Genomic DNA, 15,758 nt, shown 5'->3' with positions numbered 1-15,758 from the left:
AAGTGACTTAATACTTTTTCCGTTACACGAAGGCGACCAATGGAGACGTAGTGTTTGTGACGTCGTTTGTGACGTCGTGTTTGTGACGTCGTGCTTGTGCAGTCAGCCACCCGCGCCCGCCGGCAGGATCGCGGCATTTGCAACATGTCGGGTCTCCTTAAGCTGGACGATGCGCTCAGGACCAAGGTAACGGCTCTGGAGCCCAGGGAGGTGGCTCTCTCCCAGCACTGGGTAACGTGCCGGGTGCCGGCTGCCGGGCAGCCACCTGCAGGAGGCGAGTTGGGGGGTTATGCGGTTGCTGATGTGCTGTTGTGACCACCCGCCTGGGCCGGTACCACGCGTAATCGTTATTCACGAGTGTTTGGCTGGCAAACGGCCTGGCTGGCTCGATTTCCGCGGGCGAAAATTACAGGCTGGCCCGATTCCCCTCCACCCACCTGGGTTACCATCAGAGAGCGGCAGCGCCCTACCCCCTAAGCCATCCGACATGTGCAAGTAGCGATTGAGGCCTCTGATTTGCGTAATCAAATTGCTCTAAAATTATTGGCAAATCGTTTGCTGTATTTATCCCGGCCAATCTACTTACTGTCACCTAGTTCTTGGAATTGAATGAGGCACTTAGTTATCCAAAATTGTCCTAAATGTACGGAAGCCTTATTAGAATAGGGCTTCACACGTTTCTTTCGCCCTTTCTAACTCGATCTCCCTGCATGCAGACTTCTTGAGTCATTTCCTGCTCGTTACAAGTCATTCCCGTTTAAAATATGTTAAATAATTTCTGTAAATATTAAGCTAAGCTTCCAGGCTCAAAGGAACTGTGGTTCTGACTTGCTGAGACATTCATACAATGGTTCGAAAACTATTTGCTGGAAATACTGAGCAGGTCAGTCAGCATCTATTGAGAATAGAATAGCCTTGGGTGGATGATCATTAATCAGAACTGGAAATTTTAAAGATGTAAGGGAGTAGGGGAGGAAGTGAAAAGCTAAATAGGTGAATGGCACTGAAGTCAGGAATATTAAAAGGCAGAAGGTGACAGTTCACCTTGAGTCAGGTGAAATGTTATCTGGAATGTTCATTGCTTGAGTTTCTGCAACATTTTCCCTTTATTGGAATACAAAGATTGATGTATGTTTTAGCAAATGAGTTGAGCACACTATTGCAGTAATTGTTGGCTCTGTTGCTTACTGATTTGGGTGATACTGACAGATTGCTTTGTGCTGAATCGAATTAATTCTTAAGCCCATCATCCCTATTGGGGCATTGGCCGACAACAGGTTCTGTCCTGGTCCAGTCTTTCAAGTTCAGGTGTAGCCCATCTATCCCCTTTTAGGCAAAAATCCTTCCTCTCCCAGGGATGAGGTCTTTGGAGCTTCTGATATTGGTTCTGTAGCACTAGGCTTTAATGGGAAGAGTTGCTAGCCCCAAGCCCAGCCCTCCTCCTTTTGCAGTCAGGCTTGGGACTGTCCATGGCGGAGTTAACGAGTAAGTTAGGAATTATTTAATACAAACGCTATAGGGAATATATACAGTATAAATGCAAAATTGTGCCTAATAAATCCCATCGTAAATTCACTAGGACTTGGAATAAATAGCTTAAATTAAAGGGATTGTGGCAAGCGTTTTGATCTATTAATGGAGTTAGATGAGACTTAATGGGATGAGACTCATGGTTATGTTCTGGTTGGGCTTAACTGCCTATCCCTATAGTTGTAAATTCTATAGCTTTAATTACAGTTAACTGCTATTAGAGTCCATTACATATTCCAGAGTAATTTAAGTTTAGGATAGATGATTGATATGGATTGGATGGGTTGAACGTCCTCTTTTCTATGTTCTATCACTGACTTGCACACAGTATCACTTACATCTATTTCCAAACATAAGGGTTCAGTGACACCATAATATCTGTCAAGGTGCAGCATTCTGATCACATCTAGCATGGAGCACATTACAACGAGCACAACCATGCAGTCAGGGGTTGTTTTCTGTGGAATTTCAGCAAAACAAAATCTTAGCATGTGCAATAAGTCTGCTTGTTTTCCTTTTGGACAAATAAATCAAGTATAGAGAGATCTAAGGCTTTTTGTAGATGAATCACAGGCAGGTGCAACAAATGGCTAGGAAGACGAATGATATTTTATTGCAAGGGGCTTGGAATTTAGAAACGGAAGCAGACCACACCTGGAATACTGTGCAAAATTTTTAGTCCTTTGCAAAGGATTTCTATGGGCCTATTTCCTGGAAGGATAGGGTTGACCTATTATGAGCAGCTAAAGAAATTGAATCTTATTCCCTGAGTTGAGAAGAATGTGGGATGATCTTATTAAAATACAAGATGCTAAGGGTACATTTTGAAATGCAGTTGGAGAGTTTCAAATAAGGGGTCATATTTACAACGTTAGGGGACAGTCAGTTAAGACCAATATCATCTTACAGAGGATGGCGAATTTCTGAAATCCTCCACTCTGGTGGGTGGTGGAGGTAAAATAACTGGAGATATTTAAAGAGGACCAATCACGAACAAGAAACTGGAAATTCTGGTAATGCCACCCCTCCCCATTCCCATTTCCCTCTCTCACCTTATCTCCTTACCTGCCTGTTACCTCCCTCTGATCTCTGATGCTCCTCCCCCTTCCCTTCCTTCCATGGTCTTCTACACTCTCCTATTACACTTCTCCAGTCCTTTATCTCTTTCACCTATCAACTTCCCAGCTCTTTATTTCACACCCCCTCCCTGTTTCACCTATTACCAACTACTTTGTATTTCTTCCTCCCCTACCTCCCCCCAACTCTTCCTGACTTCTCATCCTTTTCTCCAGTCCTGATGAATGGTCTCCTGAAATATCAACTGTTTACTCTTTTCCATAGATGCTGCTTGGCCTGCTGAGTTCCTCCAGTATTTTGTGTGTGGATATTTAAAGAGGAGCTAGATAAGTTTTTGAAAGCTATAGCAATTGACTGTTAAAGGGAACTGGCACAAATGCAGGATACTGATATGCTACTGTGTGTTATTGATTGGCTGATAAGATGAGCAGAGCAAAGCCAAATGGATTTTTATCCAGATGGGTGCAAGATAAATGCACAAGAAATCTAGAGGGGTTGAGAAAGAATTTTTATCAGCCAGCTGGTAGTCAAAATCTTGGATGTGCTGCCTCGTTGTGTACTGGAGGCATGTTGAGATGTTCTAGACAAGCACTTGAATGGGCTACAGACAAAGTGCTCTTAAACAGGATAGTATTAACACATATTTGATGGGCCACATGGGTTAAATGACTTGGCCTAGCTTTATGCTCTATGATCCCTGCCAACCAGGGGTGAGGCAAAAGTCCCTTGTGTCCTAAACCCTTGCACTTATAAAGTGCCGTGATTAATCCAAAGGAGATGCATGACTGCAGGTGCTGGAATCTGGAACAAAAATCAAACAGCTGAAGGAACTCAGCAGGTCAAGCATTCAAAAGGATGGTCAATGTTTCATGTGAACTCTGTGTCATCACTCCAAATTATCTTTAATTTTTTGTTGATGCTTGCTTTAATATTGTTTTTTTTAAAGGCTTACTTTGTCAACACTGTTGTTACTAACATCATCCTTTTGCTTTACAGTTAGCCTTTGTAATCAGACTAGATTATAGTACATAAACTTATGCATGCTTGCATGCCATCTTGGTCAATGTCTCCCATCCACTACATAATGTACTGGGTGGGCACAGGAGTACATTCAGCCAGAGACTCATTCCTCCGAGATGCAGCACAGAGTGTCATAGGAAGTCATTTCTGCCTGTGGCCATCAAACTTTACAACTCCTCCCTTGGAGGGTCAGACACCCTGAGCCAATAGGCTGGTCCTGGACTTATTTCATAATTTACTGGCATAATTTACATATTACTATTTAACTATTTATTACTATTTTCTACTACTATTCTATTACTATTTGTTATTGCTATGACTATTACTATACTATTACTATTTCTATTACTATTTATTATTTATGGTGCAACTGTAACGAAAACCAATTTCCCCCGGGATCAATAAAGTATGACTATGACTATCCTCAAGTAATGTAATAACTGTTTGATCAATTGTTGCTTTTCCAAAGAGCTGATTCATAAAATTCTTCCATTTTCTTAGAAGTCATTTAGGCTTACTGTACAAAGAGCAGTCTCTTATTTTCATGTAGTCTCTTCCAGGTTCTAATGTGAGATTTGTAATATTTAGTCGTGGAGTAATGACAATTCTTAGTTTCTACAGTCTCTTGTGCTTTCGGGTATGTGGTTAATCCACTAGCAACGTTTGAATGTCCAACCACCCTTCATTGTGGTCCTTTCTGAAAGGTATTGTTCCTCCCCAGCCAAGGGCTAAAACCAACTTTTTCCCTGCTAGATCCAAATGCAATTAATGCCAGACTGACAGAGCTTCAGTGATCAATAGAAATCTATTTAAAGGCCTCCTGTTTGAAAACCAGAACGATATTTTCAAAATAATTATAAATTACAATTATTATAGAATGTTTTTTTTTGTTCCTTGTTTAGGTTGATGCTTTTAGAGAGCGAGTCACTGCTGAAGTAAGTAAATCTATCAGCATTGTAAGCACAAATTGTAGAACTATTTACTGAATTGTTTATATTCTCTATTCAACTAGCGCCAACTCCTTGCACGCTTTCCATCTATGCTTAGTTCAACGTCGAGCTAGCAACTTGGCCTTGTAAAAAAAAACAGGCAAAAATGCTAAAGAAACAGCAATGTTCCAGCCCCAACAAGCATGAGGCAATTGACAGTTATAATAAATATGAGGGTGATTCTGAAGCAAGGTACTGTAGATGTTGGAAACCTGAAATAAAGAGCATAGTACTGGTAATACTTAGCAGGTCCAGGAGCATCTGTGGGGAAAGAAATGAGAGTTAATGCTTCACATCTCAGTCTTCCTTAGTTATGGATACTGAGACGCCACTTTTACAGCAATACAAACTATATGCCAGTGGAGAGTGGAAACTGAATGATTGTCCTGTCAGCTATTGTCATGTGATTTTTTCAGAGAAGTTGCAGAGCGATATTAATGATTAATTGTATAAAAGCTGGAAAGTCATATTGCAATTGTGCAAACATTGCTTAGACCCCACTTACAGTATTGTGTACAGTTCTGGTTCCCACTCCCTAGGAAGGATGTGGTCGCAATACAGAGAATGCAGAAGAGATTCACCGGAATGATGCCTGGAATAGAGGGTTCCAGTCACAAAGAGAGAGTAGATGAGCTGTGTTTATTCTCACTAGAAAATGGGAGGCTCAGGGCTGGTGGGGGAGGGGATGGTGACCTTAGAAGTTTATAAAATTGAGCATAGATAGTATCATTTTCCTAAGGCAGGGGAGTCTATAACTAAAATGCACAAGCTTAATGTGAGAAGTGAAAATTTAAAGGGAATCTGAGGTGTAAGTTCCTCACACACATGGTAGCGAATGTCTGAAACAAGCTGCCAGAGGAGGTGGTAGAGGCAGATTCGATTAGAATGTTTAAAAGGCATTTGAATAGGAAAGGCATGGAATGATACAGGCTTATTGCAGGCAAATGGTATTGGTGTAGTTACACATCATGATCTACATAGATGAGGTGGTCAAAATAGCCTGATATTTTCTTCAGTGATTCTAGTCTATTGACTTAGTGCAGGTGGTGTGTAGTCCAAAATTACTTACTGTCAAAGTGAAGGCTTTGTGGTTTTTCCCCCAAATAAAAACTGGCGTGACAAGAGTTCTTTGAAGGAAGAGACCTTGTCTTCTTTCTTAACATCTAGGTGCAAAAGGGTAAATTAAATATTTCCTTTAATATTATGGCCAAAAGTTTCGATTATATTGGAAGTATTTGATATTTGTACTGATATTCATTTAATTGTTTAATATTTCAGTACTGTGAATTTTTTATTCTTATTTATAAAAATGCTGACCACCTCCATTCGAGTGTCCTGTTTCATTTGGTGAACTATAACTGCTGTATTAAATACTGAGCATCTGAGTATGTCGGCCTGTTACAGTTATTGTAGCTGTAAGTGAATGAACTGAGCTCATTATTTTAATGCAAATCAGATTTTTGTTTAAGAAAATGCAATAGAATTGATTGTGTCTGCTATGAGTTAGAGGTGCATTGATCATGCAGTGTTATATTTATGGAAACAGTTCTTTTTCATATTATATTTTCTGGTAGCTTAGTGACTGTTCTTTATTTCTACAGCTGCTTGTGTTTTCAGATCTTGTGTGGTTAATCTGCATGAGTTTTCTTATGCATTTCTTTCTTATTTATATTTTAAATGTGTACTTTAGGCAGAAGACTTAGTTGCAAGTTTCTTTCCAAAGAAGCTGTTGGAACTAGATTCTTTTCTCAAGGTATGATTCACAAATGTTTGTTGGATGTACGTAAATCTTTGATTTTAGGACAAAAGGATTTAGACAGTGTTGTAGATATGAATCTCTAATCCATGTTCATTCTGTGTAGGAATAAAAGGCTGGATGCTTTATTACTTTGTGTGTCAACACTGTGTTTGTATGACATTAGAGTTTTAAATGTCTCCAATATAAGGCTCATTCCTGATACTCATTGAACTGTAGGCTGAAACTTTAGTGCTGTATTGTGAACATACTGCATTGTCAAAGGTGTCCACTGTCAAATTAAGTCAAAGCTCCATCTTCTCACTCTCCTGGTTTGAAAGATCCCATAATACGATTTTACAGATTAGTAAGGGAATTATCTCCAGAATATTGCAGAGAAGATGTGTTTCAACCAGTGCCACTTTTAAAGACATATTGTGCATTCATTATCACTTTGCTACTTGTCATTCCAGTGTATGTATTGGCTGCTGAATTACACTTGTGACTGCACTTTTCACATACTTCCTGGAAATGAAAATGTGCTGTAGAAATCTGATTTCCTTTATTTCATGTCAGCTTTTCGTTAAATTATTTTTCTTAAATAATGAAGACATTGTCCCTCTTCCCCCCCCATTTTGTTTATTTCTATTCCATAATTATACAATAATTTCAATTAAGCAATTTCACTTAATTTGCTAAGTTTAACTATGTAAGGTTCTTACTTTTTGAACACATTATTGTGGGACCCTTGAATTTGTAAGTAGTGATATAAAAGTATCACATGACTAACTATAAGATACATACTTTCTAGGAACCGCTCTCGAATATTTCGGATTTGGCAACCATTCACTCAGATCTTAACTTGCCTGTGCCAGAACCTATTGTGCTCACCAATAGCCACGATGGCTTGGACAGTACAGTGAGTACTTCAGTAAGAGATGTCTTTCAATTGTTATGCAAATGTATAAATTGCAACTGATCTTGAAAGCTTACAATATATTATGTGATATTTTGGTAGCATTTTGAAGGCAAAGCAGTGCTCTGGTGTTTTAATTTTGTGGTTGAAAATTACATCACACATTAGCTAGACTCTTAAAAGATATGCCTGGCACAAATGAGCTGGATATCCACAAATATAAAGTTTTATTTACCCCAGGATTTCAGTGTTGGCTGCCGAACAGTGAATAAATGTTTCTTGTTGAAATAGTGAATAGCTTTAGTCTCCTAATTAATGACACATCTTTATATCAACATAAGCAGCTTTCCTGCAATTTCTGCCCACTATGTCTGTAAATCTCAGAATTCCCTGAGCTGCATGAACTAAAACTGATGCATTGATCCAGATGTACTGGGATGTGAGCAGTATTTTAAAAATCAGTGTTATAACTGAAAGATTCTTTGTGTATTTATCATCGTCGTTTCAAAGTAAAACCAACATCAGAGGTGTTGTGACTGACTAAAACTGAGTCACATAGAAGTTGTAACTAGGAAATATAAAAGTCTTTATTCACACAGCGAGCCTCTGAGAGAGTGAGTGTGTGTGTGAGAGAGAGAGAGAGAGAGAGAGAGAGAGAGAGAGAGAGAGAGAGAGAGAGAGAGTCAGTCAGTCAGTCCAGGAGAATCAAAGAGAATCTCATTTTCCTAGCATGACATTTTATACTTCTTCAACACAAAGATAACAAACGACTAACAACAGTTTCAATTGCTATAATCATCTATTTAACTTTAACATTTTGAATATAGTCACGTAAATTTACAAAATTACATACTTAGATTGGTAGCACATCCCAACTAACAAAACCTCTGAATATTCAATACTGGTGTCTGTTCCTTGAGGGATGGCTCCATGAATATACCACAAACCAAAAGAGCAGATCTGTCCTGAACTGCGTATTTAGTGGCAGGGATACAATTGTAACAATGTGCTAATACCAAGAACATTCATTTAGTTTCCTTTCCAATGTAATTTCAACAGGGCAGAATCAGAATGATTGATTTCACTAGCCACAAAGTATTAGTTGAAAGTTAAACTGCGTACAGGTTTTATTTCCCGAAGACTGGTTCTCATTTTAGTTCATCCATAATTACGCTATCCATAATTTCATAACTCCAGAACAGTCCCTAACATACCATTCTGCCCCTGGACAGAAATCTGTCCCAGGAAGGCCAAACTTTGAGGAGGATCTAATTAAGTAGGGAAGCTAAAATGCCATTCACTTAGGATCCACTCCCAATTACTTTCTACTATATCCCTGTGTGGATCTCTATCTGCACTTCTGTGACCCTAACTAGCTAAACGTAAGACAAGCACAAAAGGCAATAAAACATTCCAGGCATTTACTGACATTATCATCCTATTTGTACTCTTGATTTCTACCCGAATGTAAAATTCAGCTTTGCTGTTTGTGAAGGTTTGATTGTTGCCTCCTTTCCTGCTGGCCTACTGTGGGATACATCACACTCTATCTTCGCCCATTCAATTTCTGATCATTGAAACTTATCAGACATGCCGTCAGTAGTTACTCTGTAGGCAGGGAGCTCAAATAATTTCATAACTCTAGTATGATCCCTACTGAGCTATTGTGCATCCTGGGTTTCTACAATAGTTAGTAAACATGAGATTAACAATAATTTTGAAACCAAAACACACCCTGAAGTCTAACCTTGCACTGTGATCTGTGCTGCTTTGTGGGATTTCTCCTGAGCTATACTTTTCAACTAATATGGTTATTCATAATCTTACTGATAATGAAAGAGTATTAACCCAGCTTTAAACTGAAATAAAAACTGCAAATGCTGGAAATACTAAACAGTTCCACCTACACCTTTGGGATGAGAAATAGACCTAACGTTTTGAGTTGAAGTCCCTTCATCAGATCTGGGAAGGAAGCCACATCGAGCATATTAATCTGCAGGGAAGATGGGAGGGGGATGTTGGGAATAAGCAGTACCTGGTGATTGAATGAATGTGAGGAGTTAGAGAGTGAGAAAATCGATAGAAGAATGTAGGTGTTGATAAATGTAACGTAGGGAGGCAGGACTGACAGTTGGAACTAGACATGTCCTCCATTTCTGAAGGAGAAATAAAAAGAGGAAAAAAGGTGGGGGGTAGAAAGCAACAAACAAGGTGATCCAATATCACAGATGGATGGCTGATACAAACAAAAATCAATTTACCTGAAATGGTAGAATTGAATATTGAGTCCAGAAGACATGAAGATGAGGTATTGTTCCTCAAACTTTCATTGAACCTCACTGTAACTGCAAAGGAAGGCCATAGACAGATAGGTCAGCATGGGAGTGGGATGAGAAATTAAAGGGACAGGCATTGTAAAGCTCAGGGGCCCCTTCAACACATAAAGCAATTACTCAATCTGCATTTAGTTTCTCCAATGTAGAGGAGGCCACATTGTAAGCACAATGCAGTGAACTAGATTTCAACTGATGAGGTCTTAAAAGAGCATAAGAACATAATTTCTGTTCATTACTGTAACTTTTGGCATATTTTAGAATGTTGTAACATAATTCTGAGTAAGGTATAATGGAAACTAAAACTATTCACGATTTCAACAAGCTTCAGATCAAGATTTCCGCCAGCATTTTATCTGCTCATTTGTGTTGGAGCCAAGTACATTTCTATCAACGTTGGTGTTTAGATTCAGTACTGCACAGAAGCCAAGGTATTCCACACATTCTACAGCAAAAGAAAGAAAATATATCAACCAAATTGCAGAAGTAGATTTGGATATCCATATAATTTGGAAATTTAAATTCTTCTAAGGACACAGAAGTATCATAATAAGGTCACCTGCCTCTGGAAGTGTGCTTTGCTGTTGAAATTGCATTTATACAGTATTCCTCACATTGGGAACCTACCTTGTGCTGTCTGAATGGAAACCTTTTTGTAAATCAAGCAAGAAGGTAAAACGGGTAGAATAAATTTTAGGTAACAGAGAATAATTGGAAAATATCTTCAGAGGTCTATAACAAACAGGAGAGAAAGATTAGGCAGAAGGGTATGAAAGGAATATGGATAACACTGAAAGTGCATCTGTTCATAATGGATTGTAGAGTGAGCTAAGTAAGGAGCAAGTAGAATAGCAGTATTAGAACAGTAGTGCATGGAATAAGGTCTTAGAGTTATTTGAACATGGGAGCAAAGATACTAACATTGATTTGAAGAAACATTTGTAGCCTAGCAACAAATAAGCATTTTCCTCCATTCCAGTCATAAATTTGGCAATATTTGCAAGTTATTTTGGAAGTCTGATTCAAGTTTCCATTTATCATTGCCAAAACTAGTAGATTTACTAAAGATGAGAGGGTTAATCTGACAGATATGTCTTTGTTTTAATTTAATTATTCCTTTTATAGTGTTAACTGTGAAACAGTTAGCTGGTGCCGGGCAATAAATTACATTTCATTTAAACAATTGGAATGACACAGTTTAAGAACTGTTTAAAATCATTTTCAGTAACTGTTTGCTTTTATATTGGTCTGAATAGTAATTTGCAGCAGGCTATAAATTTGACTGAGCAAGAAATTATTTCAGAAGGGAACTATGACGTTGGAATGCATTTGGAATTGGCAGTTCTAAGTAATCCTGGAATTATCCAGTATATCTACTGGATGTGGATAATGCCAAGTGTCTGTGTTAAAGTGCAATATGGGAAACAAATTCTTAACATATTAAAACCAGTTCTTGTATGTCAGCACCTTCCAAAGTTGATACAATTGATCTATCTTGGCTGTTAGAATAAGTAATACTATTCAGAAACATTTAATCCTTAATCATACAACCACTTTAAGAGTTATAAATAGCTAGAGAGGAGAACAAAATTATCCAAGATGTATATTTAAGATCATCAGCAATTTAAAATGGCTGTAAAGGATGTATAGGGATAAAATGTAGCAGGAGTTACTAAAACTGGTTTAAAATTAGAAAAGAGTGTGAATTATTGATAGGGCTCTATGTAGGATATTGAAAGGTACTAGAGTGGCATTTTCTGTAACAAAGTTTAAATCTAGTTGAAAATGAAGATTGGTACAAAATTTCACTGGATTCTTCCTGGTAAATAAAGATGAGAATAAAGTAATACAAGATTGCTTCCTGTCATATCAGAAAGAGTTGCTTGTGCTGAAATGAAGTCTCAATTGAAGCATCCTTATTAAGGCAGACACTTCCTTAGCAACAGGCAAACCACAGGAGTAAGATAATATTGAGTTTGCTCCAAACAAATAAGAGTTCAGGAATATTTTCTGTATGGTTTTGTTACTTTTTAGGCTTGAAGTAATTAGAGATTTTCATTTAGACGGCCAGTAGTCTAGTGAGGTGGCACAGTAGTGTAAGCAATTTCACTAACTGTTTACAGCTCCTGTAATTGTTGATCAGTGTTCAATTCTCGTCACAGCCTGTAGGAGTTTGTACGTTCTCACCATAACCGTGTGGGTTTCCTCTCACATTCCAAAGATGGTACAGTTAGGGTTACTGTTAGTAAGTTGTGGGCACGCTATGTTGGTGCCGGAAGCTTGGTAACATGTTCAAGCTGCTCCTAGCTGACTTGATTTGCCACGGACATCGCATTTCACTGTATGCTTCAATGTACATGTGAGAAATGAAGCTCATCTTTAAGGGGTAGAAAATGCCCAGTACATTCATTGCCATCCATAGAGAAACCGTAACTAGTTCCGAATCTTTTCAAAAATGTGATGGGTGGAGCTCCAAGAGTTGAAGTTCTGAGTGAAAAACTTGAAATTAGGTGAATTAGTTGTACTTGCTGAGACAATGAATGTTTTGGGATAATTCTTAACATTGAAAAGGTTCATAAGTTATGGGCAGAGCATATGAACAGCAAACCACAGATTTCAGCTGAATTAATGGAGCAGTGATCTGAAGATATGTAAAAAGCAATTATAATGCATTCAAATAACATAACACTCTAGTTTTCAGTTTCCACTTTGTCTCTTGTTCATTTCATTATTTTGTTATATTTAGCTTGGATAATCTCCCAAAAGCTGTCCAATGTTTTGTAACCTTTAAGTATTGTCTATATCTGATTTCTTCCCTTGTGTTTTTGCCCATGCACTTGAGGCATCCTAAGAATGCAACCTTGTGTCACACCTTGTTCCAGTTCCTGCTTGCCTATCACCATGGTGCTTCCTAATCCACATTGGTTCCCAATTAACTAAGGCCTCTTCAAATTCAGATCCCTTCATGACTTGCCCTTCTCTCTTAAGAATCTACTCTAAGTAGTCTTTGTCCCTTCACTTCTGGTCTCCAGTCATAAATTTATGTGTAACTCCACTGGTAACCATCCTATGGCTTAAGCTGTGGAATTTATTTCTTCAAACTTTCAGCCTATCTCACTTCAAAATGCTCCTTGGAACTTGCCTTTTGACCAGACCAGGCCAATGTCTCCTTTTGAGGTTCAGTCCCAAATTTTGCTTAATGATGTTTTTCTACATTAAGTGCTCTATTTAGGATATGATTATTAGAGGAAGTGCATTGAAGGTTCACCAGACTGGTTCCTGGGATGGCAGATATGGTATATGTGGAGAAACTTAGATAGGACCATGTTCTTCAGAGATTAGAAGATTGAGAGGTAACATTAAAATTGACATTTTTAGAGGGTTCCATGGGGTAGTTTTGGAGAAGATGTTTCCTTTGGCTGGGGATGTCAGGAGCCAAATCCAGTCTTTGCAGGAGAGTTAGGCCAGTTAGGACTGGAATGTGTTCCAAGGATAGTAAACCTATAGAATTCTCAGATGTGGTGGCTTTGAAGCTGGAGCATTGATTACATTCGGAATACATCAGTAGATTCCAGATATTACAAGGATCAAAGGATACAGAGCAACAAATGGTATTGAGATTCAACATCAATCATAACCATATTTAATAACAGAGTAACTTCAGAATCTGAATGACCTGCTGCTGCTCTTATTTCTCACAATCTCATTTAAATGAAGATTGTTGTGTCTGCATGTTCTTGTTATCTTTTTATGTTTCCTTGTACTTTTTCAATAATCCACCCTTAACTTTTAGCATACTTAAGCATTTATTTCAAGTACTATTGCCTTGTTAACTATAATGCTGTTTAGCTTCACTTTCTACTTAATCCTTCCCAGATCTTGGAATTTGATTTAGAGTATTTATTTAACTAATTTCAGTGCAACTTAAAGAAGAGAAAACTGGAAGATGCTGAAACTAATTGTCCAGGTACTGAAAACTTGCATGTAAATTATGAGTGTTTTCTTTTCATTGATTTCTGTGATGCTGTTCTTACATGTAATTTAATTTTTAAGAGTCCAAATTGTTTAGGGAGTTACGAGTTATTCTGATCATGATGACAAGTGAAGGTGGAGCCTAAAAGCAAGTAACCATGTTTCACATAAAAGCTAGCTACCATGTTTCAAGTTTTCATGAAAGTTCTTTATGAACCTGGCCTGTTTAATGCTCCCTCCTCAGCCTGATGTGCTGATTTCTCCAGCACTCTGTATTTAGTTGTCAATCTTATATTTTGTCTCCCCATCATAAAAATACATTGTCTCTACTGCTTCCTCTGTTAATGATTAGGTAGCTTACATAAACTGCACTGAGAGAAATTAAGGTAAAAAAAAAATCCATGGATTGCCCATGAATGCAACAGGCAAAAATGCATAGGCCCAAGAATTCTATTGCATTCTTCAAGGCTTTTGTGCACCATGCACTACATTTTTTTGTAAACCCAATCACCAATTGAGGTTTAGTACCAGAAGCATTGCTGTTCTTTGTTCTTCACAAGTGGACTCCAAGGGTATGCAAACAGTATGGGTGTCATACACTGAAATGCGCTTTGAGTTTAAGGCCACCTTCTGTGTTGTTAAAGCGGACTGGTGTTCTTGACCCCCATCTTGCATGCCAAATCTTCTGCCCAATTAATTTCCTCTGCTGTGCACGGTAGCAGAAGATTTTGGGTATGGTTGGATGGACAGGGTCAGTTTTGTTGCACATGATGCCTCATGAGGGGGCAAATACAGCTATGGTACATAATTCCTACTAACCAGGAATAGAAAATGGGATGTTTTTGGAAGGAAGTGTGCTCAAAAGAGGAGGCGATACATATTACTAAAAGCATTAGTGCTGACAATTTGAAAGAAAAAATACTTAAGTTAGTTAACGTTCAGAGATCAAAAATAAAATTTGTTCATATAAATATTCTAACATGGGAAGAAAACTGAAGAACTCTGCAAACAACAGAGGGATGTGCAGAAACAGCAGAATTATTCTGGGAAATTTTACCCCCATTCACCCAGTTGATGGGTCAGGATGGAGTAAACTGGTAAGCTAGTTCATTATTGTCACATGAATAAGTAACTGTTTTGCAAGCCATCCAAACAGATCATTTCATCACATCAGTACATCATAGCACTACAAGAGCAAAGCAGTAACAGAATGCAGAATATGGCATTACAGTTACAGAGAAAAGAACAGTATTAGAATTTATATTTAAAAGAGGCGAATGATTAAAAGGGAAGTAATAAATAGATCTACAGAGAACAGGTTGCAGTGAGCCACCATTCTTTAACACTTCCTTGAAAAATGAAAAAGAGGAAGAGGATATAAAGTAAACAAATATTGGCAGATTCCTCTGTATAGTATGTCAGGGTGGCTGCAGGCTAAGACCACAAATAAATATGGTTAGCCGCTTGAGAATAATTGCCATAAAGATACAAAAAGAAGTTATCTCTGTTGTCCTTTATAAAAGGTACCTATCATCATTTATGCAACTAGCACAGACAGTATCCTCACACAGTAGCAGAAAATTTTTACTGTTTCTGACTCTTTGACTTGCTACATCTAGGGCATCTTGGCAGATTAATAGCAATCAGTTTTTTTTTACAGTAGCACTCATTCATTTGTTTCTGTACCTCTAGCTTACCCACATTTAGTTCTTTGCTTCAATATTTTTAATCATCTGTTATCATATTTCTTTCACCCAATTATTCCTATCTTGTTCCAATCCAATGTATATTATTAAAATCTCTTGTAATTTTACTGTAACTATATTATAGATTTCTTTTGTTATGCTCATATGAGTTGAGATAATTTTAATAGTCTCTTTTTATCTTTGAACAATTAACTGAGAGAACTTTTGAACTTGTCAGCATCAGGCTTTTTTTTTTGCAGCATACGTCGTCCTCCATTACATGACCTTCCCATAAGTACAGCATTTTTTCCCAATTCCTACGTAATTTGCTGTAAAATTGTTTGTGTAAATCTGTTGCTAATTTCTTGATTATCTGGGCATGTAATGTACTTTGTGTATATTTCTGGATCTTAACTTGCATCTGTCACTTTTTGGTGGAATTTTTCTACATATGGCTTATCAGTCTCATTTTACTTTTTTCTTTACACAGCCATATTTTTT

General features: G+C 37.9%; 1 protein-coding gene across 2 annotated transcripts in view; it reads left to right on the top strand.

The window, feature by feature from the left end:
- Positions 1 to 81: 81 nt before the first annotated feature.
- The window catches only part of psme3 (proteasome activator subunit 3), a 33,500-nt gene continuing 17,823 nt past the window's right edge, over positions 82 to 15,758 (top strand). The window contains exons 1-5 of one of the 2 annotated variants that reach the window (XM_072248884.1): positions 82 to 186; positions 4,530 to 4,562; positions 6,307 to 6,369; positions 7,163 to 7,270; positions 13,519 to 13,567. In XM_072248884.1, coding sequence (XP_072104985.1) covers positions 145 to 186; positions 4,530 to 4,562; positions 6,307 to 6,369; positions 7,163 to 7,270; positions 13,519 to 13,567 — 295 coding nt within the window. In that variant the 5' untranslated portion in view covers positions 82 to 144. Of the gene's footprint in view, positions 187 to 4,529; positions 4,563 to 6,306; positions 6,370 to 7,162; positions 7,283 to 13,518; positions 13,568 to 15,758 lie in introns of both variants that reach the window. The other variant, XM_072248883.1, reaches the window with a different exon arrangement.

Source organism: Mobula birostris, chromosome X, assembly GCF_030028105.1.
Source record: "Mobula birostris isolate sMobBir1 chromosome X, sMobBir1.hap1, whole genome shotgun sequence".
In the NCBI taxonomy this organism is placed as follows: Eukaryota; Metazoa; Chordata; class Chondrichthyes; order Myliobatiformes; family Myliobatidae; genus Mobula; species Mobula birostris.
Note: the sequence above shows the minus strand (reverse complement) of the source record. Positions and strands in the feature narration are given on the sequence as shown.